Below are 26,491 nucleotides of genomic sequence, written 5' to 3'. Positions count from 1 at the left end.
TTGGCTCAGCAGTGATATTTATTATGTGTATCTCTTACAGTACTTGCTATTAGAAGTTTAACCTCTGTAATTTAAGCTAAGCTAATTTGTTAGCATATGATGAAAGTAGCCACGTTCAGCAGCACACGCGCTTATGTTATCATAAATGATCGTTTTTTTATATCCATAATATCAACCAATACTCTCATTATACTTCATATTTCCAATCCAAATTCAAATGTTTTCTGTGTAAAAAAAACCCCATACAATTTAATTCTGTTTTTTCTATTACAGCCAGGTCTGAACTAGCCATGTACACTCAACACCTCAATGCGCTGACCAGGAAATACTGTATGTTAAATGTCACTAAAAATAAATATTTAAAATTACTACACTGTATTTGTTCTAGTCCAACTAGTTTGTTCCAACCAGACTTCGAGGAACCGTTTTACTGTTGGCCTGTTAACATCTATTTGTCTGACTGCTCATGTTTCTATTATTGGAACCACATGTTCCCAGATCGCCAACAATTTGGTGAGTACGAGGCTATCATAAGCGATACAGAAGATACTACACAAATAAGACTACAGATGTCATTAATTGGAATTATTCTTTAATGGATTACATGAGGTCTTGTTTGTTGAATGTCTCAGTGGTAAAAACACATGACAAGAATCAAATAAATCTTTACTTTAAGTTTCACTTTTCACAACAATATCCAAACAGCACTGTTAACAAAATGAGGAAGTTTAGCTTTAAAAGGGCTCATACATTGGGCTCATCACACTCAGGATACACATTACTGGAAAAAGAAAAAAAAAGTCTGTAATGACCCATGTGGCTACATCAAACAATCTGTTGCTCACACGGTCATAAGGATTTGAGTCAATTTCCTCCCAATAACTTATTCCCATTGGAATATTCCCAGTTTCCAACAGACAAGTTTGCATAAGTGTTTCAGATAGCCACGGATCAAAATACAGTAATTGTGTGTGTGTGTGTGTGTGTGTGTGTGTGTGTGTGTGTGTGTGTGTGTGTGTGTGTGTGTGTGTGTGTGTGTGGGTGTGTGTGTGCGTGCGTGCATGTGTGTGTGTCCTGTTGTCTGGTCCATTAGCTGAGCAGTTCAAGGTAGGTGACAGGGACTTTGCCTTTTTCGTTCCCTCGTTCTCCAACCAGCCAATCAGGGTCCATACCTGGTATGGTGTATACACTAATGAGCTGAGAAAAAGCAAAAACAACAAAGGACATTTTAATACAAATTGGGCAATTTTTTTAAATTTATTTTTTTTAACAAAATGAAACTATTAAAAAAACCTACTAACAGCAACTGCTGGATACTACACATTATATGATGACATTTATATCATCCTTTTTTAAAAACTGCTACATTCTCCTCTTTTTCTTTATCTGCCTCCACTTGATCTAATCAGTGTTTGAATAATAATTTCAAAGGTACAGTCAGACCAGGACAAATTGCACTTTTTTTTTTTTACACATGACAGGAAATTGAGTGAACTGGAACGGTCACAGTGTGAGCATTGTACCCCTTTTAAACAGATTACCATTAACCTAATTTTCCTTCCATACCTCATTAGTTATTTCCCCATATAGATCCTTGAAACCACCTGACGTAAAAACTGGTGTATAAGTCACAGTTTATTTTGGGGCATGCGGGGGGGGGAAACACTTTTTTATTAACCCTTATATGGTATTTACATAGGGAGTCCTGCTGGGTCTGGTGGACCCATTACATTTTGGGGCTTTTAATTCAACATAATCAAACCTTTTTTTGTTAAAATACTCAGCAGATCTTTACTTCATCCCAATTGCAAGTTATATAAACAACACATATGTTAAATGTGTTCCCTTTACCTTTGTTAAATCACATTTATGAATAGAAATGTCACTTGTTTTTTTTAATGCAACAAAATAAGAAAATGCATCATAAAGCAGGCATAACTAGAAAATAATCAACAATTACATGTACAAATGAAGGAAGTTTTTCCAAAACTAGTGTTTTATTTGAATTTTATGAAAAATTTAACCAAACATCTGTCTGAACAACAGATTAGCCCCATTGAACATAGCCATTTTCATATTATACCAGACAAAAGGTGCAGAGTTTCACTGTGTGTGCATTGCAAATGTACTTCTTGCACTGGGTGCATGTATAATGTGTTTTTTCTGTCCATCTTGGGTCCACACACTTCACAGCGCTTCTTTTTGTTGCCGGCCCCAATCTAGAATAATGAAAAGCTTCTGAGCTGGCTGATGCTCATCCTCCTCTTCCAACTCAGTGTCAGACTCTGAATTTTCAGAGATGTGATCCTCACACTCTGAAACTTCATCCTCTGCATCGCCATCTAAACCTTCTTTCTCTTCCAAAATCAATTGTAAGGCAGTCTGAACAGAGAATGGCTTTGCCATCTTGATCAGTTGCGGTATGGAACCACGCTGACACAGCTATTCATATTGTCAGGTCCCCAAGATTGGTTCCCGTAAGACAGAGGGTGAAATGTGTGGGAATGTGGGTGCAGATAGTGTTGGGTACTCCAATTTTGCAACCTTGTGCTCCTTCGCTCTCTCTCTCACACACGAACACACACACACACGAACACACACACACACGAACACACACACACACACACACACACACACACACACACACACACACACACACACACACACACACACACACACACACACACACACACACACACACACACACATAGGCCCAGAGAGGAGGAAGGGAAAACGAGCCGAAGACCCTGTATGTAATATAAATGTGACGGGGGGGGGGGGGTAAACAGAAAAAAATTTCTGATTCATGTTCCTCACAGAAAATGAGCCAAGGCCAATGAATCTTAGTTTGAAAAAATTATTATTTGTATCATTTTTCTTAAGCTAAAAACTGAAAATGGGTCCCACAGACCCGAATACCTTATACAGTAAGGGTTAAAGACTGGTTTGTTTGAATACACCAGTAGCTATTCATTCATTTGCTTAAATGAACCGGACCGGTATATGAACTCAGACTGGGTTCGGGTTAGGCTATGAGTTTCGATTAAACAAACAAAGCATCATCCTCTGTTCTATCCAGTGGAAAAACACCAAAGTTAGTGACTCTTCCATTCTTCAGATCTGTGCTCAGACTGTGTGTCGTTGCCAAAGCTCAATTAAAGCTAATCATTTGTTGCTGCCCGTCAGGTCAGTTTGGTCAGTAAATACTGAAACATCACAGCAACTAGTGTCTGAAATCCTTCTGATCAACACACTGAATCAGCACTGTGAGTGGGTGAGATGATCTCATAAGATTATAAAACCAGTTGCTTTGAAATATTTCCTATACCACACAAGTTTGTTTTTTGTTATTGCCAAACTTATGAAACCGAAGTGATGACTTTTTAGTGAAAAAAGGCATTAACGCTGTGACCTGGTGTAATACTCTCCATTGGGTTGTTAAATGAGATTTCTGCCCCTGATACAGTATGTAAGCTTGAATGGGAAAAGGTTCTGTAAGTTAATCGAGACCCATCCTGGAGCTTGATCTTCAGCAGTATATATTTTGGACAGCTGATTAAGAGAAAAAGCATAACATCAAGAGTCCATTTTTCCATTTTGGGTGGACCGAGACCTACGTCCTCATTAGCTACGCATCATTTTGTTCTACTAAAAGAAGGTGTTTTGACTGCAAATGAAAAAAAGAAGTTGTTAGTAGTAGGTAAGGGACATTCAGAAGTTAAAGATATGTAATGTAGTTGATTTGTGGAACTGCTTTCATTTTTTGTATGTTTATTTTACCCAACAAGGGTCAGAAGCCATTCTTTCAATATACATATGGGCATGTGAATATCGTTTAATGACAGACTTGTAAAAGTGAAATTGTAAGCCCAATGATGGGAAGGGCTCCAATCCTCTGTAGCCATGCATACCTATGAGTCAGAACATCCTGGGGAAGTCTGCTGTATGTCTCTTCTCAACAACAATGCATTTAAAAGAATTACTGTACCTCATCAGCCAAGAGGGAGAGCTCGCTAGCGTCGTGGGCGTCGTAGTCATACAAGACCTTTGCTTTTCTGGTGCCTGTGACTGGCAGCTGCATCTGCCCCATAGCCAGAGTGCTGGGCCTTTGGCTGGAAGAAGAGGAAGGGACCGTGGCGCCAGGAGATGATGGTCCTGACATCATGGAGGAAACAGGATCAGGGCAGACAGCAGACGGGTTGGGGCCACCGACTGTATTAGCACATCTGTGTGGGGTTTAGGAAGACAAATGAAAGGATCTGAGTTGTTAATATTGGCTCATTGCTCCTGTTAGAATGATCCTGGTACTGACATTCACTTGACAACAGATTCACCGACCTCCAAAGTCAGAGAGTAAGAGTCTAAGAGTAACATAGCTGATTAAAGATCATCAATTTCCATCGTTTCTTGCATTTTAACCAGAATAACAGCATCATTTAGACTACTAATAATACCGTACAAGTGGAATTCATCCTATAGAAACCGTCCTATAGTACCAAGCCAACAGAGATCACTAGGGCAGCTCACCATCATCTCCCTGTAGGCAAATCTCTCAATCTTTAGCTCTACCTGCTCCGATCAGAATGTGATTGAAATTGAGGACTTAATGGAGATGTACGAGAGTATAAATGATTTCATAGAACACAGGCTTGTAACTTAGGCCTTCGCTTCCCATTTTAACAAAGTCATCAACATATAACTGCTTTAACTGGACAAGTTTCTTAGCACAAACATCTAAACCGTGAGATCCTTTTACATAGTTACGTGTAAGTTTACAATTGAATAGACACCACGGTAATGGTTACTAGGCTACTACCTCCTAAAGTTTGGATTTGTTTTTTATAGCAGGCATGACAACGCTATTCCATAAATGACCGTCTGTCTGCGGGTTTTCGTTCCGACGAATGAAAAGCACACGATACGATACGATCCATTAACTGTCTGAAGACTGAGATCAGCTGATTCGATGAGTCAAGTCTGGTGTGTTCCTAATTGGTTGGAATGAAAACTTGCAGCCACTTGCAGAACCTTTATGGAATAGTTTGGATATTCCTAGTCTATAGTGTGCTGTGTGCTCTGTACCTGATCATCCTCAATCCTCAACAGTTTCCCCCCCAGGGGTTCATCATGATGTTTATATAGTAACAGAGACGGCTAACGTCCATCTCTTCATGGACGTTTTTTAATATATAAATTCACTCCTACTTTAAGTATCGAATGGATTAATTAATTGATGCTTTGTTCTTTCGGCTTCATTAATTTTCCATTATTAATTCGTCAGTTGTTTGATTTGAACTTGAAATGATTAAACTAATTAGGACTCATCAACCAGTTCTATTACTTTTTGTCATCTCTGCAGTTGGTTTCATATAATGTATCATATGTTAATCATTTCACTGAAATGTACTTTTAAAACCAGTGAAGTCCACTTACAGGGGGCAGGAAACGTTCTACATAACTGAAATAAACATTAATACAAATATTTGGGGGAAATGACCATCGATGAATTAAAAGTGCGTCATTGTTCTGAGCAGCACTCCCCAGTAAAGGATTGTTGATCTAATAAAACCACAAGCATGCAGACACCCTCAGGAACACATCTGTGTTGATTTCTTTGTTTTTCATCATCTCAGAAACACCTCAAGACAAATCATTTCTCTCTCCCAAAAATCTGGAAAGTGTTATTCATGCCTTTAGTTGTTTAGTTCACTGTCTGGTATGAATTAAAAAAAATCTCGCACCTGCCTCTAACTCATCCAAAACTCACAAGCCAGACTGATTCATAAAGAAAACACTGCCTTTGTGGCTTTCAGCTGAGGAGTGGGTAGCAAACACAGCTTTGAAATAATTTTTTTTTTTTTTTTAAACACATTTTAAAAAAATGCCTTTTCTGTATATTTGTATTCTTTATGTCATGTTTCGCTACTTTTATCAGGTGTTTTAGTTTGTTATAGTTAGTTATAGTAATCATGTGCTCATTTGGTAAACAACATTCATTCATGCATAAAATCATCATGAGTCATTCATTAGTTACATACATCACTTCTACTGTTATTATAATGTTATAAACCGTCACCAATAACACTAAGCCTGTCGGTGAAGAAGGTAACAAGGTTTCATATAGGACAAAACAAGCTCCCGTCATTTATCCGATTAATCCTTGATGAAGCTTTCAGAGAACAGAGAGAGTTTATTCTTTCGTTTTTTTAATATACGCGAGTCAAAAACTCAACCAAAAATATGTATCAGCTGCACAGAAACATTTTTTTAGAAAGGGTGATGTCAAATCCTAATGTTGTATATTCTGGGTCTTATTTGGATAAGTAGTCAAATGTCTGGCTGAAATAAAAGTTTTTAAGTTTGTTTTAAAGCCTGATTGATTCTGGATTTTTGGGGCCGATGCCGATACCGTTATTAGGGAGTAAAGAAATTCTGATGTCGATATATATCGGCTGATCGTTTTAGAATACGTACGTGAAAAACACTTTTTTTGTGCAATGTCGTTATCAAACACTTGTGACAAAAATATATAACAGAGATATGTGACATGTTACAGTTTAACTACAAACCTTATTGTATAAAATGACATCAGTGCATTACATCAGTACATTTCACCAGGAATTTAATAATTTAATTGTAATTATAATTCTTTATAAATAATAAAACACAACCAATTAACGTGCATATACATATATTAAACTTGAATTAAGAAAAATGATCATACATACATAAAATGTTGCCAGTATAACTTTTTTTTAAAAGTGCATATCAGACTACATATAAGCCCGTAGGGATATATCTGTGATAGGCCGATATCAGCTGACCCATATATAGGTCGGGCTCTAGTAAAAATGGGTCAAATTAGACCCTGAACAGTATATAAGGGTTAATATGAATCCTGTCTGAAGAGGACTTTAGTGACAGTCTCATTGCCCTTACACCTGGTCTGTATACTATATGAATATAAAAGGAACAGCTGGACACACTCACCTGCTGAGCTCCCTCTGAAGATCCTGCATGTAGTGATGACACTGGGCATAGTAGGTGGCCTGAGCCTCAGCGAAATCCTGTAAACAGCGCAGGTGGTTCAGCTGAGGGGAGAAAAGAAAAGATTAGCTCAGTGAAGAGAGTCAGCAGTACATACAATGACAGATTGTTTTAATACAGCAGCCAAATAACCTCAGTTAAAAGTACCAATACAGCAAAGTAAAAATACTACTAGAGTAAAAGTACTACAGTATTATTAGTGATGTAGTATGCAGTATTACAGTAAAAGTACTGCAGTATTATGAGTGATGTAGTATGCAGTATTACAGTAAAAGTACTGCAGTATTATGAGTGATGTAGTATGTAGTATTACAGTAAAAGTACTGCAGTATTATGAGTGATGTAGTATGCAGTATTACAGTAAAAGTACTGCAGTATTATGAGTGATGTAGTATGCAGTATTACAGTAAAAGTACTACAGTATTATGAGTGATGTAGTATGCAGTATTACAGTAAAAGTACTGCAGTATTATGAGTGATGTAGTATGCAGTATTACAGTAAAAGTACTGCAGTATTATGAGTGATGTAGTATGCAGTATTACAGTAAAAGTACTGCAGTATTATGAGTGATGTAGTATGCAGTATTACAGTAAAAGTACTGCAGTATTATGAGTGATGTAGTATGCAGTATTACAGTAAAAGTAGTGCAGTATTATGAGTGATGTAGTATGCAGTATTACAGTAAAAGTACTGCAGTATTATGAGTGATGTAGTATGCAGTATTACAGTAAAGTAGTGGTTTGGTCCTCTGACTGATATATTATTATTATGACATCATTAGATTATTAATAGTGAAGCATCAGTGTTAGAGCAGCATGTTACTGTTGTAGCTGCTGGAGGTGGAGCTAGTTTACACTACTTTATATACAGTTAGCTAGTTTAGTCCAGTGGTTCCCAAACTAGGGGTGGGGCCCCTCCAAAGGGTCAGCAGATAAATGTGAGGGGTGGTGAGATGATTAATGGGAGAGGAAAGAAGAAAAAGTTCTGAAACACAAATGTGTTTTCAGTTTTTGGACTTTTTCTCTAATCTTTGATTGTTGCTGAAATATTGGATCATTTGAACATTTATTGAAATGAAACCATGTGAGAAGTTTAGAGGGATAAATCAGTATTTGGTGGAGCTGTTAACAACTCATAGACATCTGAGATGTGAGCCTGACTACACACAGACTAAAAGGTTGGAAACCACTGGTTCCATCTTTAACAATGTGTTCATAAACAACAAAAACACAAAGAAATGACTCATGTTGTTAACTTCCTCTCCTTAGCTAGCACGAAAGACATGGTCTGGTGATTGTGACTAACAGGATCATAGGAGGAAGTTATATGACTGACATCACAGACTCACATGTGTACTGCTGATTCCTTCTAACAGCAGTCTGGTGACTTCAGCTTGTCTGTCAAACTCTGTCTGAGCAACACGAAGCTCATGCTCTGCCTGTAGGCGGGAACAGATGTGACAGAAAGAATTCAGACAGGAGGCTGTGTTAACATTTAGACACAACACAGTCTGATACAGATTATACAGATTAAACAGATTATACACACACACACACACACACACACACACACACACACACACACAGTCGACCTTTGACGGTAACTCACTTTGTCCACCTCCTCACTCAGCAGCTGAGAAATGCAGCATGAAAACAGGAAAGAAAGCAGTCAGGAAGTATATGTCGCATATTACATTATGATGACATAAATCATCTTTGGACATTAAGATAGTTAACTAAAACTATGAGGTCATGGCAAGGAAGGGTGGCGAAAAGGTTTCCTACATTCCCAGAAATCGGGGTTTTGTCTAGACTCTTTGTTACCGTGACAGCGTCTACCTGGAAATTAGCAGCTTTAATAAGAGTTTCAGTTTCAGATTTGATATAATTATTTGTATTTTATTAACCCTAACATACTCTATGGGTCAGATTTGACCCCATTTGACCTATTCTTGACCTTTGAAAGCAATCAAAACACCATAAAATGACATTCTTTGAGCTTGAAATATTTATATTCTAAAGTGATCCAGAATATATAAAAAATGGAAATATTTCAAATGTATTTATTTTTTGTGTAGCAGGGTGAGTATTGACTGGTTGGTTTTAATGGTTATAATGGACAGAGACAATAATCTCATCATTCACAGACGTTCACTTGGATGTCCTCATTATGTTTTATGATTCCATATGTATTTTGGTTATGCACATTATATTATTATATTATATAGCCAACTGTATATGGATCAGTGACAAATAAGGGTTGGCAAGATGAGCAATACAAAAATCAGTTTAAACTAGTTTTAAAAGCAGCATCAGGTTTGTTAATGTCAAATGGTGTAACCACAAAAGAACGATAAATATTACATATTTTATCACCTACAGTGTATTTAAGTGGACTTATACTAATAATGACTTCATTTAAAAAATGTAAATGTTTCCTGATCTCCATGGTTACCCAGATGAAATGTAATATTTAGAACAATTGTATTCCATTACCTTTATTTAATATAAAAAGTTATAATGTAAGATCATGCCAAACTAGTTGATATGGTGTTTTATTGAGAATTTACTGTTTTTAAGCAAGTTGAATTATTTGGTACAAAGTTTTTATGGTTACACCACTTAGACATTTTTGCCATAATCCTCTAATATATTCTCTCAAAATGGATTAAAAGCAGAAATGTTAAGCAAATATTTGGCTTTAAAGAGAAGACTTGGACTATATCAAAAAATAACAGCACAGGCCAGATCTGGAGGCTGCGTATCCACTCGGGACATCGCGTCTCATACATGCACAGTATCCTGGTTAAGAGTCTTAAACTCTTCTCTTGATGATGGTCCGCATCTCATGTTACTGACTATACAGTGATGCCTGCCTTGTTTTTAAAATCCTACACTCAAAAAATGGAAATTGGCCGGCTGTAACATTTACTAAAGTGTAACGTTCCATGATGACGTGATTAAATCATGTAGTATTCTCGCCCATTTCTCTCACACTATTGGAACACTCTCCCCGTACATATACAATTACCAAGACTGTCGGTATATTGGGAAAAACCCAGTACTTGATCAACACTTAGGTAGCCAAGATGTTACAGTATTCAATGATTTATCTGTACAGTATATTAACTATTGCAACATAGTCTGGGCGAGTAGTCATCAGACCAAGCTTCAGCCCATCTACTGTCTGCAAAAACATGCAAATAATAAGCTGTGTCCATGGAAACCTTCCTCTCAGCCTGTTTCTTCAGTTGGTTGCCTCAGTGTTTATCAAGTGAACCAACTCCTGATTGGTTCATCTGTCCACAGTTCTTTTAAAAAAGGATCCTTCCCTCTTTGTTCAGGACTTGTTTTTATTTAATCATCACTTTCACACTCATTCCACTCATAGCTCTTGTTTTCTGAGACCTCCCTTATGTCCATCCTTCACTGTCTCAGGTTAGTATTTTATACAGAGGGTCCAACATATATGGGATGTATGACCCTCACATTTTGTGACCCTAACCCCTAACCCCACAGCAGTTTATAAGAGCCTTGAAATCACTTCTTTTAACTAACCAGCACTGTCCTACTTAAGTCTGTGTTCTCAGTCTTGCAGTGATGATGTAATGTATACTTGCATTCATTCTTTAAAAGATGGAACTATGTGTTTATAATTTTGCTGCCTGGAGAATGCCACTCTGCAAGCCCCCTGGAGGGTTTTTCATATTCCTCTGTATTTATTATTACTGTGTATTTTTAATTCTTCTTCTTTTTTTTATTGTGCTTGGCTTAAGTTGTTGACCTGAGATGACTACAGATGTAAACTAGCCTCTTGGTTAACTCACATTCACATTGTGAACTAATACGTTGATAGATGTGTACTGTCCCTGCTAAATAAACCTCAATAAATACATAAATGCTTACATGAAATATAAGCATAAGCAGGGTTTTATTGAACAATGAAATGCAGCACAGGTAAAAAAAAACAGCCCTGCTAATACACACAGCACAGCACATTAACTGAGCTTCATGTTAGCGTCAGATTAAGTGCCATGACTGTGATGTTTGAGATCACAAGTTCACTGAGTTAGTATAAATAGAAATCCATTATTTGAAAGAAATAAAGTAACACTGTCTGAACAAACTTTAAATTCTTCAGTGACGTGTTGGTGTCTGACAGATGTTGTTTACCACTGCTCTGAACTGCATTTGACCTTTTTCTTTCCCCTAAAACAGACTTGAAATAGAGGAATATTAAGTCAAAGGTTTGTCTAAATAAAATCATTCAGCCTTATTTTGCATTTTTTTTCCTTTTATGCTTTCCCCTCTTTTATCTTGCCCTTACACTTGCATTTTTTTTTTTTTTGTAATTTTTCAAGAAACAGCATGGGTCTTATAAAAAAGGTCAGATGTGTATGACTCAAAATAATAATCATAAAAAGGCTATTTATCTGGTCTCATTACTCATGTCCTTTTATGATGAACATTTCATGGACGTGACATTTTCTTGCCTTTTTTATGCTTTCTTCCTCTTTTTTTATCTTGACCTTACTGCATGTTTTTGGCTTGTGGCATTTCTCAAGAAAGTGTATGGGTGTTATAAAAGGTCACATAATAAAAATGAAGTGGGATAGTGGGTTGAGTCAAGTACACAAACATTCAAGAATTTACAAGGAAATACAACATGGTCACAGGTTTAAAAACACACTAAACAAGGCTACACCCCTAACATCCCCTGAATTCTGAGAGATTAGTTGGAATGTCTGTTAATATAAAAAGGATATTTTAGTAAAGCTTTTATTTGCTCTTATTTCCCTTTATGATGAACATTTCGTGGCATTGTTTGCAGTAAACTTTGTCCCTCATGTGCCTCCATATTCGTTTTTATCAGGTGGGACAAGAGGTTCAGAAACAGAAAACACACACACACTAATTCACTGGAGACTGACTAAAACACCACACCTGTTATGTTCCTACCACCATGTAATCCACTAATCCAGGGCTGTCAAACTCTTTCTCGTTCAAGGGGCACATAAAGGCAAATTTGATCTCATAAGGGCCTGACCAATAAAAATATGGAAGGGAGGAAGGGGGGAAGGAAGGACGGATGGAAGGAAACAAGGATGGAAAGAAGGGAAAAGTGATAGGAAGGAAAGAAAGGAGGGAAGGAAAGACAAAAGGAAGAAAGGAAGGAAGGAAAGACAAAAGGAAGGAAGGAAGGAAGGAAGGAAGGAAAGAAAGAAGGGAAAGGGGAAAGGGGAAAGGAAGAAAGGAAAAGAAGACAGGAAGGAGGGAAGGGAAGGAATGACAGAAAGAAAGAAGGAGGGATGGAAAGACGAAAAGAAGAAAGGGAGGAAGGAAGGAAGGAAAATTGATTAGGAAGGAAGGGGAAGGGGAAAGGAAGAAAGGAAAAGAAGACAGGGAAGGAAGGAAGGAAGGAAACAAAGAAGGAAGGAAGTAAGAAAGTAGGAAGGAAGGACAGATGACAGGAGGGTAGGAAGGAAAAGAAGACAGGAAGGAAAGTGGGCCGGATCGGACGCCTTGGCGGGCCGGTTGTGGCCCGCGGGGCCGCATGTTTGACATCCCTGCACTAATCTAAAACAGCACAAAAACTAGTTTCTGTTCTTATTGGACCATTTTACAACCTTCCTCTGCTCTGACACACTGGGCTCCGTCTCCACATCCCAGCTCTCCCAGCCGCTCTGCAGCTGGTTTCAGTCACACAGCCAACACAAAGAAACATCAACTGAAATCACAAGTCAACAAGCTCGTACTCTACAAAGCTCCGTTCGACATAGAGAAGGGCCGACGTTACCTGAACTTACGAAAACCACGAACTGTGAGGATAACGTAACAGCGACACAGAAAACACTGATTTGCTGTCTAGAATGTCACTCTCTGAGAAGAGGTTTCTGTTGAGGCGGTTGTGGCTCTTTGCAGGTTTAAAACGTCCCCTAATCTCTGAAACCAACAACGGAAGCTGTGATTTAAACAGCACCTGCGATTTAGTCCGAAATAGAACTAAAAGCTCACAAATCTACCTCATTTCATTTTTTAATGCTATCAAGACGATGATCTGTTAAACTGAAGAGGTTAGTCACTGCAACATTAACAGTATCAACACATGTTTCCATTTACTCTTACACCCACTCTAAGCCACTGATTTGTTGGTCATATGCCGCTGCTACTGACACAGGAACAGCTCTGTTGATGCTCGGTGACTAATGCATATACATTTTTTACTTGACCGCAGCTACATAACCGTAACTGTTAATGGTTTCTCCATGGTGTCACTTAAAGACATTCAAGGGATTATTCCAACAACAATAAGAAAAATGAAACATGCTAAAACATGCTCTGGTCACAAGTTTCACATTGACGTTGCACGCTGCATGCCCAATTTATTCAAGTGTTACAAATTCCTGTTGTCTTCCCGTCAACCATGCTATTTCTGCGTATTGGTATGTTAATTCAAGAATTAGGAATTGGGGAGCGACTTGGTAGCTGAGTAGTTACCACACATGCCACATAATGGAAGTGTCCCTGCTTTTGCTTCCAAGAAGGGGGACCTTTGCTGCAGGTCATTTCCCTCTCTTTCTCCCTATTTCCTGTCGGCCCCCCACTCCATGTACTGTGAAATAATGAATTTTTAAAAATGAATTAGGCATTGTTTCTTTAAATGAGGCCTTTGGACCATAATCTCCAATCATATGTTTTAAACCTGTGGTAATAAATTGGAATGAAGTTGCTTAAAAAGGTCTAAGAACTCACAGAACTGGGTGATCATTTATACCTCGTGCTTTATTAACAATCAAACCAGACCAGGTCAATTTTAACCCCGGAGGACAAAAGTTGCATGGACGACAGGAAGACAACAAGAGGGTTAAACTCAAATCACTGCCTGAATTTGAACTCCGGTGGTTACATTGTATGCATGAAACATCATTATTTCTGTAAAGCAGGCCTTCAGGCCTTTTTTCCAACAATAAAAAAATCTGTTATTGCAACACTTCAGTGTCAGAAATGTGTTGACTGTTTCATCATTGAGCCTAGAGGAAACGGAATTGTGGAAGTGACTAACACGTTTTTGAAATTCTTCTTATTTATAGTTGACTTAAGGTTATGAATCCAGACCGAAACCAAAAATGTGCGGTCTTTACCATTAACATGTTTTTCTTTCATTGTCTTATTAGTAGTCATATCCTACAACAGCTGCTTTCACTGCAATTCTAAAAAAAAAGACATTACTCATTGCATTTTTTGATATTCTTGTAATGAGTATTTCTTTTTGTGCGTAGGATTGAAAGTGAAAATAAACTTCACTTCACGTCATTGTTGTTTACTCGTGTGTTTTTGAGCTACAGCGGAGCTCAGAGGAATACGATATATATCACAGTACCGGTTATTAGGATTCACTCATTATTGGTTTTGGTCTTTTCATTACATTTCTTTGGACAATAAAGACAATTAAGAACATCATCTGACTTATACTTTAACATTCAGTTGGTAATCGGTGTCAGTGCTAATGCTGGACAGCAGATAGAGCTGTATACCTATTAACATATTACCACTGTTCAGTGATATAGGACCCTGTGTGTGCCCTGAAGAGTGTGCCATTTGTTTTGCTCGGGACTCTTACCGCTGATGCACTGGCAGAAAGAACATAATTTCGAGGCCTTGTCTCCTGAAAATCAGGTGCAGCCTACGAACGAGAGCGGGGAGGGGTGGGGGGGGACAAACATTGGCACAGTCATGCATTTACAATCATTGAGCAGTAAAAAAAAAAACACAAGTAGTTAGCAAAAAGCAAAGCAGCACAAAGCAACACAAGTGCAGACCATTTAGCAGCAAGATAGTGTAGATATGGGTTGGAGTGTGGTGTGATGTCAAATTAGTTGAGAAGTTGGAAGTATTCAAAGGATAATTCAATTTAATGACCTTTATCGGCCTCTTGTACAAATTGCTCAGAGGTGTGTTAACTCTGTAGGAGCCAAGCTGGTGTCCAGGCAGTACTGTACATCGTCACTGTGAATTATTCATTGATGGCTTTTAAAAGCAACAAACAGGTGGAGTCGGTTTTCCTTCTCGTGTAGATGGATCTGCTCCGTCTTTGTTGTGCTATCTCTACCAATAATTATGAAGTAGGTAAGGTTTTCTTGGCTCAAGGTCTGCTGGATAGTGCAGGTTTGATTTAGGATAATTTATTGACTGTTAATACATGTACTGCCATGAATAATAACCATCAGTAACAATTAGTGTGAGTTGTTTAGACAATTAAACTGATGAGACATGAGCCTCGAAAAGAGAAAAAGACATCTAGATGATGACCAGCCGTGTCCTCGATTTCTATCTTCTGAAAAACTCCTCAACACTTTTAATTTGAACCACAACAGGATCTGTACTGTAAGTCCAGTCACCATCCTGGTGTGAGGTTGCCCCCTGCTGTTCCTCTACTGTATCTACAGCAGGTCTCACCTGAAGAAACCTGATTGATATTTGCGTTGCTTTGCAGATTTTGTCATCTTCACCAATAAATGTGTCAACTTAGGTGATACTAATACTTTTAACTGCCGTTCTTAAAGAGGACATGTTATGCACATTTTCAGGTCTATATTTATATTCTGGGGCTCTACTGAAATATATTTGAATGATTTACAGACCAGAAAACTCCTTATTTATCTTATATCGGTTCTTCATGCAAACCCTCACAGTTCAGCCCTCTGTCCTTTAGCTCCTGTCTCTTTAAGGCTTCCCTCCGAATGAGCCCAAACTGTTCTGCTTTCAGAGGCTTTATCAAGGACCCATGAAACACAATACAGTAAGTAGGATTTCACTACTTCTTCTCGTTCTTTAATCAAAATGTCTCAAATACAACTGTACGCGTTTGAGCCAGAATCCGTTCCGAAATACGCGAGTGGAGAAACCTTGGTACGATCTCAACAACCAGGGCGACGGAACAGACGGCACATTATGCACATGCCTGATAATTGGAAGTCAGTTCGTCGGCAACGTAGAAAAAACTTCACAGGCATGTTGGAGCCCTGGCTTTTGACTTACAGGGAGCATTTTTACATATGTTAACCCCAGGTTTTTCGGAACTTTGACCACGTTTAACATTCACCAGAAAAAAGCATAATATGTCCCCTTTAATGTAGCATGTAACCACAATGAAAAAAGGACTTGTCTATTCTCTCTATTTTAGTAACCATGTGCACCAATGAAACACTGCCGTTCTGGTGTCAATGTGCGACGGCTTCCGTCAAAGTGTCTCATAGTCAGCACTTTAAAGGCTTTTTACAAAGGTTATCTTGGTGAGTTTGAGATACAGGCGACAGGCACAGTCAGTAATGATACATGGCAGCCAGCAGGACAGCTGAAAAAAGCTTTGAAAGAGTTAATACAGTCAATGCAGCCATGCTATCCGAAGAAGCAAACCCACTCGGTGCAATACACAAGGAACAAAATGACTGGACAAGTTCTTCTAAAGTTCTTAAACTGACATAAACATAGCTAAATGTGTGTTTGCTATGCTAAATATAAACTGTATGCTTCTCGCTAATCCATCTAAACACTTGTGATATTACTTGCTTTATAGCATTTGAGATTTTGTCAACTCTAAAACTGTATTAACCAAATTGTGGCCACTAGGGGGCAGAAAAACATAAATTAAATTGTTATATTCAGCCACTGCCATACCTGGATTATTGCCTTCAGCAACATTATCATCCCATCAGAGTTTTGTGTCTAGACACCTGAGTTATTGTTAAATATCTGGAAATATTTGGCTCTTTAACTACTGTATGCTCCACTACTGTATGTTAAGCAGCTAGTTAGTTAGTTAGCCAGCTAGTTAGTTAGCCAGCTAGTTAGTAGATAGATAGATAGATAGATAGATAGATAGATAGATAGATAGATAGATAGATAGATAGATAGATAGATAGATAGATAGATAGATAGATAGATAGATAGATAGATAGATAGATAGATAGATAGATAGATAGATAGATAGATATAGTTATTAACTGAATCAGAATCTGTTTATTAGCCAACGTACTGTTTGGTGGCTGCACTGTACCAAACATTGATGAATGATGTGAGGATGGACTCAATGTGTAGACCTGCAGCAGGTTGAGCTCCTTCTTGCTTATACAGTTTATGTTAGTGTCCCATTCAAGATCTATGGAGATGGTGGTGCTGAGGAACTTAAATGACTCCACAGCTGCGACTGTGGTGCTGCTGGTCTTTAGCTTCAGGCTGTTATGCATTATTATGGCTGCTCCACCATGTTAAAGTGGAAGTTAGTGTTAAATGCTGAGCATGAAGTGCAGCCTCACATTGATTGTGTCATTCACAGACCTGTTGTAGCCGTGTATTCAAACTGCATGGGCTCCATCAGGAGGTCAGTGATGTATTCTTTTTTTAACTTTATCTCATGTTTGGTGTGGGGAGTTAGAGAACAGCTGCTGGATACGTGTTTAAATTCAGCTCAGATTCACCTTTCAGTATTTGTGTCATAAAACCAAGAGAGGACTAAAAGAGGACAACATGCAAACTGCAAGATGCAAGATGAGATCATTTCCATTCATTTCAATCAACAGAAACATACTTGCAATGGTGGGACAAGCACATTTTATTAAAGCAGTTAAAGCTGCTGTTTTTAAATCAATGGTATAATGTTAACAATTGTTTCAACTGCCATCAAATGGAAGTGAATTATCATTCAACTCAGTTATCACCAACTCTACTGAGCTGTACTGAGAATGTGAGAATGTAAGAGTGGAACATTCAGGAACTAAAGAGCCAGATATTTCCCTCAGGAGTTGGTGGAGACTAACATTACATTTGACAGGTGGCCATAGACATGAGTCCAAATGAAGCCTAATGTTGCTCTGTGTGTGATAGGTATATAAATGGGTAACCCTAACCCTAACCCTTTTGCTAACAAGTTCACCAAGTCAACTTTAGAGGGCGTAACAGTAACTGTGAACGTTATAGTGACACCTATTGGCTAATCAGCATAAGTAACGTTGCCTGTGCTGCCGTAAAGTGAGGCCGACCAACGGCGAAGACAAAACTCACGGCTGCTTTGGCTTCTGCCTGCTTGGCTTTTTTCACGCGCGCTTTGCAGATGTCGAGATCCAGCCGTCGATTCTCCAGAAGTCGTCTCTCTTTCTACGGAGGATAAGATGGATCCGATCAGGAAAACCGCTGCAGGAAATGAACTCTCCGACACTTGGTTTGTATCCAAGCTAGCTGCACAATGACACACTGTGCACAAGGCACCATGTGTTAATATGAACTTAATAAGCACTAAAAAACTTGCAGACTTACAGATATAGTCCTCCAGTCTCCCTCCAGGAAGTTACGTAGAGGAGTGAGGAACGTTGCGGCCGAAGTTTGGAGGAACTCACGCTCGGCTCCTCCCAGTCTCTTTTGGTATTCTCCTACTGTGATCATGGTACTACCTGAAATACACACACAGTCATACTGGAATTACACACAATGTGATATACATTTTAACAATCTCCCAGCTTTCATTGTTAAAACTTGATGGAAACAGAGCGCCCCATCACCAAGTGGTTTCAGCACATGCTACATACCTAGGGTTGGGTATCGTTTAAAAAATGACGATACCAGTACCAATCCAGTGACCCTTAAAGTGATACTGATACCAACTGAGTACTTCATTCGATACCCATCATGTGAATAAAAGCATCAGATTGTGACTTCAGCACCACAGATGGGTTGTAGCTGCTGTGGCAGTGGTCCAATCACATGTCATATTGAAAAACGCTTGCACTGATTGGCTGAGCAAGTCCATACAGATAGTTATATTTTCTAGCTCTGAATGCAAAAAGAATCGATCGCAAGTATCGTTTGACGGGAGACGTTTCAATACTACTTGGTATCGATTTATTCCAGTCGATACCTTAAAGCAGGGATGTCAAACATGCGGCCCGCGGGCCAGAACCGGCCCGCCAAGGCGTCCAATCCGGCCCACTTTCCTTCCTGTCTTCTTTTCCTTCCTACCCTCCTGTCATCTGTCCTTCCTTCCTACCTTTCTTACTTCCTTCCTTCTTTGTTTCCTTCCTTCCTTCCTTCCCTGTCTTCTTTTCCTTTCTTCCTTTCCCCTTTCCCTTCCTTCCTAATCCATTTTCATTCCTTCCTTCCTCCCTTTCTTCTTTTCGTCTTTCCATCCCTCCTTCTTTCTTTCTGTCATTCCTTCCCTTCCCTCCTTCCATCTTTCCTTCCTGTCTTCTTTTCCTTTCGTCCTTTCCCCTTTCCCTTCTTTCCTTCCTTCCTTCCTTCCTTCCTTCCTTCCTTCCTTCCTTCCTTCCTTCCTTCCTTCCTCCCTCCCTCCTTCTCTTTCTTTCCTCCCCCCTACCTTGCTCCCTTCCTTCTTTCTTCTGTCCTTCTTCCCTTCCTCCCTCCCTCCCCCTACTTTCCTCCCTTCCTTCTTTCCTCTGTCCTTCCTTCCTTTCCTCCCTCCTTTCCTTCCTTCCTTCCTTCCTTTCTTCCTTTTGTCTTTCCTTCCTTCCTATCACTTTTCCCTTCTTTCCATCCTTGTTTCCTTCCATCCGTCCTTCCTTCCTCCCTTCCATATTTTTATTGGTCAGGCCCATATGAGATCAAATTTGGCTTTATGTGGCCCTTGAACGAAAAAGAGTGTGACACCCCTGCCTTAAAGGTATGAAGTACCAATACCCAGCCCTATTCATACCCGCAACGTCCTTCTTTCGAGTCTGGCAAGGGACATTTATTCCAGTCATACCTCTTTCCTGGTGGCCTCTATGCCACTGACTGTCTAGTAATAAAAGCAAAAAAAATGGAAGCAATTGACAGTTTTTAAACCCTGCATTGCAGAACCAACCCAAAGACTTCAGGGCGGCCTTCCATACTGCAGCGGTGACACGGCATTCATTATGGAGGAGAACTGGGGGACAGCTGGTTTATCAGCCGTGGTTCTCACAGCCGTTCAAACAACTACCACAGCATTTAGAAATCCCAGAGATCTCTGATGTCTGGTATCATGAGATGATGACTAAACAAAAATAAAAACATTTGAGGAAAAAAAAAAAGAGCGGGGGCATGAATATGCTCGGTACATTTCATTAGATTTGCATATTTCTTATTTACGAGGCTACATTTTAGAGAGGTGAGGGGGATCATCCTCTGGAGATTATTAAAGAAGCACAGCAAATGTTATGTAATAAACTGATGTGATTGATTTGTTATCGCTAAACTGAATAGCAGATAATGTATAAATGTGCTCTGGGCTCTGTGTGTGTGTGTGTGTGTGTGTGTGTGTGTGTGTGTGTGTGTGTGTGTGTGTCTTCACTGCGGAGGCTCAGCCATAATTACATCTAAAGGAATGCGGCCCACTGCCTCATTTATTTATCGCCCCGAGGTTCTTCTGATGCATAACGATAAATGATCAGATGATGGTCGCACTCATAAAAAAATGCAGGATCATCAGTTATCTGTCATAAGCTGGGTTACGCCTTCAGGACATATGGCACTCTGAAATATGTTGCACAGGTCAGTTCTTTGACTTTTTAACTATTATTGACAGCAGTTAGAGAGCTGTTCAGAATTGCATCCCCAGTCCCGTACTGTGGTACAAAGCATAGCGGCAGCAAGACAACGTGCTCTAAGTGTCATCAGCTGCAACGATATCAGTATCGGCGACGGCTCCACTGACCGTATGGCGTCCCCGGACCAAATTCATTGGCAGCTTCCAGCATGTACTGGCCCAGCAGCTCTGCGTTGGTCACCTTGGACGGAAGCCTCTTCTCCAGCTTGTCATAGATGAACTCCTCTATTCGAGCGCCTGGAGAACAGGTGATAAAGATACCAATGAGAACCCGGTTTCTGCCTGATTGATTGTGAGTTTAAGAATACTCAGTCAATGATTTCAAAACAGCCACTAGAAGAACTTTTGTATGAACACCAAATAAAGCTTTTTTTTATTTTTATTTTTTTAGATATTGACAATATTTGAGTTGATGCAATTTTCCCAAAGTTATCACATTTTGCTGTTAATAATTTATTTTGTAATATTTATGAGGACTAAGAGTGCAGTAAGCACTGTATATAGAAATATGTTCATATTATCCAGCACTCAGGCAAAATGTAGACACACTATAGTAAATGCAGGTGGAATCCATCAAATTGCTGCCATCTTTCAAATAATATAAAATAATGATAATAAAATTTAGCAGCATTAAAAATGATCTCCGAGCCCTCGTTGTCTTTATTGTAATAACCAACCACATCTGCTCTAATGAAGCTTTAAGATATTGATGACCTGCGTCCATATCAGTAGCTTCTTCCTCAGTAGTCATTACATGCTGACACTTATAAAACGGCTCTAAAATGACCATCCAATCAAACGAGTGCTGGCAGGTGTCTTTCTGCCCAGTCATTCATTAGTAATTCAACACCTGTCTGCATGGAATCATTTGTGTTTCAGTTTCAACATGTGATACAAAACAATCATCTATTTATCTTGTTGTAAAATGAGGTAAAGACTTACCTGTGTGGTCAACTGGAGCATGCAGGGTTCAAACATACACAAATTAACAGTTACATATATCATAACCAGAAGTTTATTAAAAAATACATGTGGGAATACGAGATTCACTAAATGTCATTGTAAAGGCTGCAGGTCAAGTCTCAGGTCAATGTGCGCATAGTCGGCAAAATGATAAATGCTGAATATGTGAAATGATGTTCCAAAACTCACAGACTGATTTAAATCGTCTACAACAATAGAAGCAGCTTCTAAGAAAAGGTATACATACTTGACTTTAAAAATGAACAAAGATGTTAGCCTCCTATGTGTTTAAAACAAATGTATGGAATCCCAGAAGTGACAAATATTATTTTTTTGCCTTCCAATATGGAATGCCTTATTATGAACTGTCTACTGGGATTTTGATATATATGCTTGCTGATGATTTTGTTTGTTTGTTGAGTTTTCTTGTGTTTATATTTTTATTTTGTCGCTTCTTGCTTATATGAGACTATGAGAAATATAAAGTTAAAGAGCACACCGTAAACTGTAGATTCTTGGTCCTCGTGTGTGATTTGTCATGTGTGACTGGTTTGTAAAGACTCAGCTACTTTACAAATGTAAAAAGGTTCATCGAGCCGGTTTATCACCTGTGTGTGTGTGTGTGTGTGTGTTTTATTTTGTTTTTCTCTTTTAAAATGTATAAAAATAAAAAATCTTAAAAAAAAGAATATAAATAAAAGAAAACTGAAAGTGGCTTAGGCTAAATTTAAAACGTGATACATATGACGTATTATGTAATGGAGCATGATTCTTGAATGTGAACTTATGTTGCACTTATTGAATCAAATGACAATGTATCATCTTCTTCCTTATTCAATTATTCTACTAACTCATCAGAAAGCAATACTGTCATTTACTGCCGTTGGGATTCCATACAGAGGAATGACTGTGGGTCGGTCACTGAGAAGGACTTACTTGGGTTGGGCTGCAGCAGCACCTCTGTTTGTCTTAAGATCTTTTCGGTCCAGTTCTTGGTGCAGTCGGCCCGAGTGATCAGGTTCTCTAAGTGAGGATCCAGCTCGGTCTTCTCGGCCTGGCCCAGCTTCTCCTCGGTGAACTAGGAGGCAGAGTCAGAACCCTGAGTCACATGACTACGATCACGGAGAACAAAATATCAGAGCAGGCTACACGTTATTTAAATAAGTGAATAAATGACTATTTGAGCTGTGTACAGTATATGTAGACATGCAGTCACTTAACCCTCCTGTCGTCCTCCCGGGTCAAATTGACCCCGTCTGTTTTGACTGTTCCTTCTGTCCTCCCTTCCTTCCTTCCTTCCTTCCTCCCTCCCTTCCTTCCTCCCTTCCTTCCTTCTTCATCCTTTGCTTCCTCCTTTCCTTCCTTCTTCCTCCATCCCTCCTACCTTCCTTCCTTCCTTCTTTCCTCCGTCCTTCATTCCTTCCTTTCCTTCCTCCCTTCCTTCTTTCCTTTCCTCCCTTCCTTCCTCCCTCCTTTACTTCCTTCCTTCCTCTGTCCTTCTTTCCTTCCTTCCTACCTTCCTTCTTTCCTCTGTCCTTCTTTCCTTCCTTCCTCTTTCCTTTTTTCCTCCCTCCCTCCGTCCTACCTTCCTTCCTTCTTTCCTCCTTTCCTCTGTCCTTATTTCCTCCCTCCCTTCCTTCCTTCCGTCTGTCCTCCCTCCCTCCTTCTCTTTTTTCCTTTCTCCCTTCCTTCCTCCTTTCCTTCGTTCCTTCTTCCTCCCTTCCTTCCTTGACTCGAGGACAACAGGAGGGTTAAAGGGACATTTGGGGAACATGTAGACATTTGTGGTCTTTAACAGTACAATGTTAGACTATATATATATATATATATATTGTGTAATCCTCATGTACCCAAACCCACAGCAGTAACCACAGTCCATTTCATTTCTTACATCTACTTATTTTATGCCAGTAGCAATTAACTAAAGCATCTGAACTGTGTAATAAATTATGAGAACAGCCACTTCTGCTGTCTGCAAAGTCTGAAGCCAAAAAAAAAAAACACCATCTGCGGTATCAGGCTGAGCCGTTTGAGATTTTTCCATTTTTCTTCAGCCAGGTCTGACTGACAGGAGGCAGCAGCCAGCTGGACTTTAGAGCAGGACGGATGACTGAGGAATTCATCATCTCTGTCATATAACAGCAGCTGACTGATAACAGCTATGTGGATGAGATGGAGTGAAAATGTCACATCTTCTCAGTTTCTTAAATAAACTATTCTGAAGGAGACAGGCGCTGTCTGTGCAAGGCCCCAGCACAGGGGCCTCAAGGGACCCCATAATTAGTTTGTGGTAACTTGATTAACCTTTTAGCACCACTGTTCTACCCATAGGATGCACGATGTAAACTTTCACAGACTGTTGCTCTGAACAGTTACATGGAATATAATAGACTGTGCTCTTTTCAGTTATTGTGGTCATTCTAAAAAAGAACAAATTAAAAGACACAAATTGAGACCAATGCACGCAAGAGCATAAAAATGATAAAAATCTTTAGAGAATTTAAATAAAATAAGTAAAAAGATAAGTAAATAAATACAATAATTAAAGTAAGAGTAAGAGTAAAAACTTGGTTAAAATATATTAAACAGACAAAATAAAAGATGAAGTTTAATAAATAGCTGGACTAAGACTAAGGAAAAAACTATAGAAAGATAATAGTAAAATAATGTAAAATAAAAAGTAGAAAAAATAAAAATGTAAAACATCAAAACAAATACAATAAAATAGGGGAAAAAAAGACTTTAAAACAATTCAGCTCTTAAAATATGATATATGTCCCACCTATAGTCAGTAAGGCCAGCAGTCAGGAGTCCACCAGCATAATACATTCTTAAAAACCTTATGTCCAAATTCATCATGAAGGGGCTGAAAATCACAAGTGGTCCATTTGATTTCACTTACTGGGAATGTGTGGATGAAGAAGAGTTAAATGAGTTTGGTAATGTGCACTTAAATACAACATCAACTGAAATAAGGGCCCTGAGGCACACTGCATTGCAGAGCGGCTCTCTGTCAAAGTCTACACCCAGCGCTGCTTCTAACGGGCGTGTCAGGAGTGTGTTCAGCTGCACCTGTTACCACACACACACACACACACACAGCAGTGATGTCCCAGTGCACTGACATGTCCTGAAGCACACCTCGACATCACTGCAGTGAGGTGAGAATAAAAGCAGCGGAGGTCTAAGAAAACAAGATTTTCACTTGCAGATAAATTGCTCTTTAGAGGCGACAGGATATATGAACAATGCAAGGAAAATGGGAGGAACTGGAGGGTCAATAGAGGCCCACGGCTAATGTTTGGCCCCCCTGAGCAGGTTCATCCTGCCCTGGGTCATTCTAGAGATATATGGAAGTGGTTTAAAAAAAAGGCAACTATACAGTATAACAGTGTCAAGGTTAATTCCAGAAATTATTTAGAACAGAGTTGTTATCTGTTGCTTTGGTCCCTCAGACTACTTCCTCTGCAGTCACTGGTTTCCTTTGTTAATGCTTTTTGACAGCCTCTCCAAAAAAATCTGAACTGAACTTGTTGCATTCATGAATCAAGTGCAATGAAGCAGCTGAAACACTAGCTGGCGAACACTGGTGCAAGCACAGAAACTCAGCATATCTTCTATTGCATTCAAATCAACAAGCTCCCTTAACGGCCATCTGAGTGCAAGCATTTCCCCACTGAGTGAGCACACCTCTCTTGCATAACTGTCATTAGTCATTTCATTTATATTTTATTATATATCACTAGGCTATAACAATCCTGTTTCAGCTCTGATCAAATGAGTTACAACTTATAAAATAGCACATTCATTCAATATTCACATATAGTAATCTCCTTGTAAAATCTGCTACTTCACAGCGTTCATGCATATGTATAAAAAAAGTGCAGACTAATATTACAAAAAATCACTACTTCGCTGAAATGATTACTTATTCGTGTGTTATACGTATGCCGAATTCTCAACTTGATCCCTCTCCTTAATGACAGCAAGTCAGTCTTGTGCTACAACTTATGCGCAGTTCGCGTCACGCAAGAATTCGTTAAATTGACCGTTTTCTCAAGGGAGTCTGGTGCCACATAGGCGGCTATCAGAGCTGGAGGTAAAAATGAGGCGTGAAAAACAGATGTTATATTATACGATCAATCAGTTGTGTTAATAAGGCCTTCTTGTTGCTGACTTGCAGTGATCAAGGAGTGTGTTGCTGCCACACGGATGACACACTCCCCACAGCCATCAATAATGGATCCAGGCTTTGACAAACCTTTATCGGCTTACAGCGCTCATCGTGTTCCTCAGAATACGCGGCAAAATATCTGCCTTTATATCCACTGATATAACTTCGATCAACACAATGTGCTTATTAGATCGAGTTCCATGGCCTGCAGACACGTTACATCCATGCAGGATTGAGTTGAAGCATGACGGTGAAGCCATCAGGATAATAGTGGAGGCTCCTCGACCTGCTGCAGAGATGTGTTAGGGGGGGGTGGGAAAACAGATTATTAATGTATGTGTTACCTGCACTGCCCGGGTGAAGAAGAGACCCGCATCAGATGCCAGTTTTTTCACGTTGAAATCCATGGCGTGCTCTGAGCTGAGCATACAGGCTGTAGGCTTGTTTGTTTCCCTGCAGAGGGAATCCTCCGATCAGCTGAGATGATGTAGCAGCAGACGCAGGACTGAAGCCCGTAATCCTCTTCACGCACGATCGGAAATCTGCCCTCCGCCCTGCCGTTAAAGCGACCACAGCACCGGACTGCAGGCTTCCTCTGACAGCCTGCAGCATGTACTGTATCTCCACTGTGACCTCTGATTACACACACACACACACACACACACACACACACACACACACACACACACACACACACACACACACACACACACACACACACACACAGATAC

General features: G+C 39.4%; 1 protein-coding gene across 1 annotated transcript; it reads right to left on the bottom strand.

Annotated features, from left to right (window-relative positions):
• Nucleotides 1–999: 999 nt before the first annotated feature.
• Nucleotides 1,000–26,204, bottom strand: LOC133995107 (endophilin-B2-like). Its single transcript, XM_062434403.1, has 11 exons — nucleotides 26,105–26,204; nucleotides 22,523–22,664; nucleotides 20,732–20,860; nucleotides 18,361–18,494; nucleotides 18,109–18,201; nucleotides 14,669–14,731; nucleotides 8,657–8,680; nucleotides 8,397–8,486; nucleotides 6,991–7,091; nucleotides 3,989–4,226; nucleotides 1,000–1,197 (listed from the first exon to the last, which is right to left on the bottom strand). Exons 1-11 carry the CDS (start codon nucleotides 26,186–26,188, stop codon nucleotides 1,090–1,092), a joined length of 1,206 nt encoding a protein of 401 aa, XP_062290387.1. The 5' UTR covers nucleotides 26,189–26,204; the 3' UTR covers nucleotides 1,000–1,089.
• Between the last annotated feature and the right edge of the window lie 287 nt (nucleotides 26,205–26,491).

Source organism: Scomber scombrus, chromosome 15 (assembly GCF_963691925.1).
Source record: "Scomber scombrus chromosome 15, fScoSco1.1, whole genome shotgun sequence".
NCBI classification, from domain to species: Eukaryota; Metazoa; Chordata; class Actinopteri; order Scombriformes; family Scombridae; genus Scomber; species Scomber scombrus.
The sequence above is the reverse complement of the archived record's forward strand: the minus strand, read 5'-3'. Positions and strand labels throughout refer to the sequence as shown.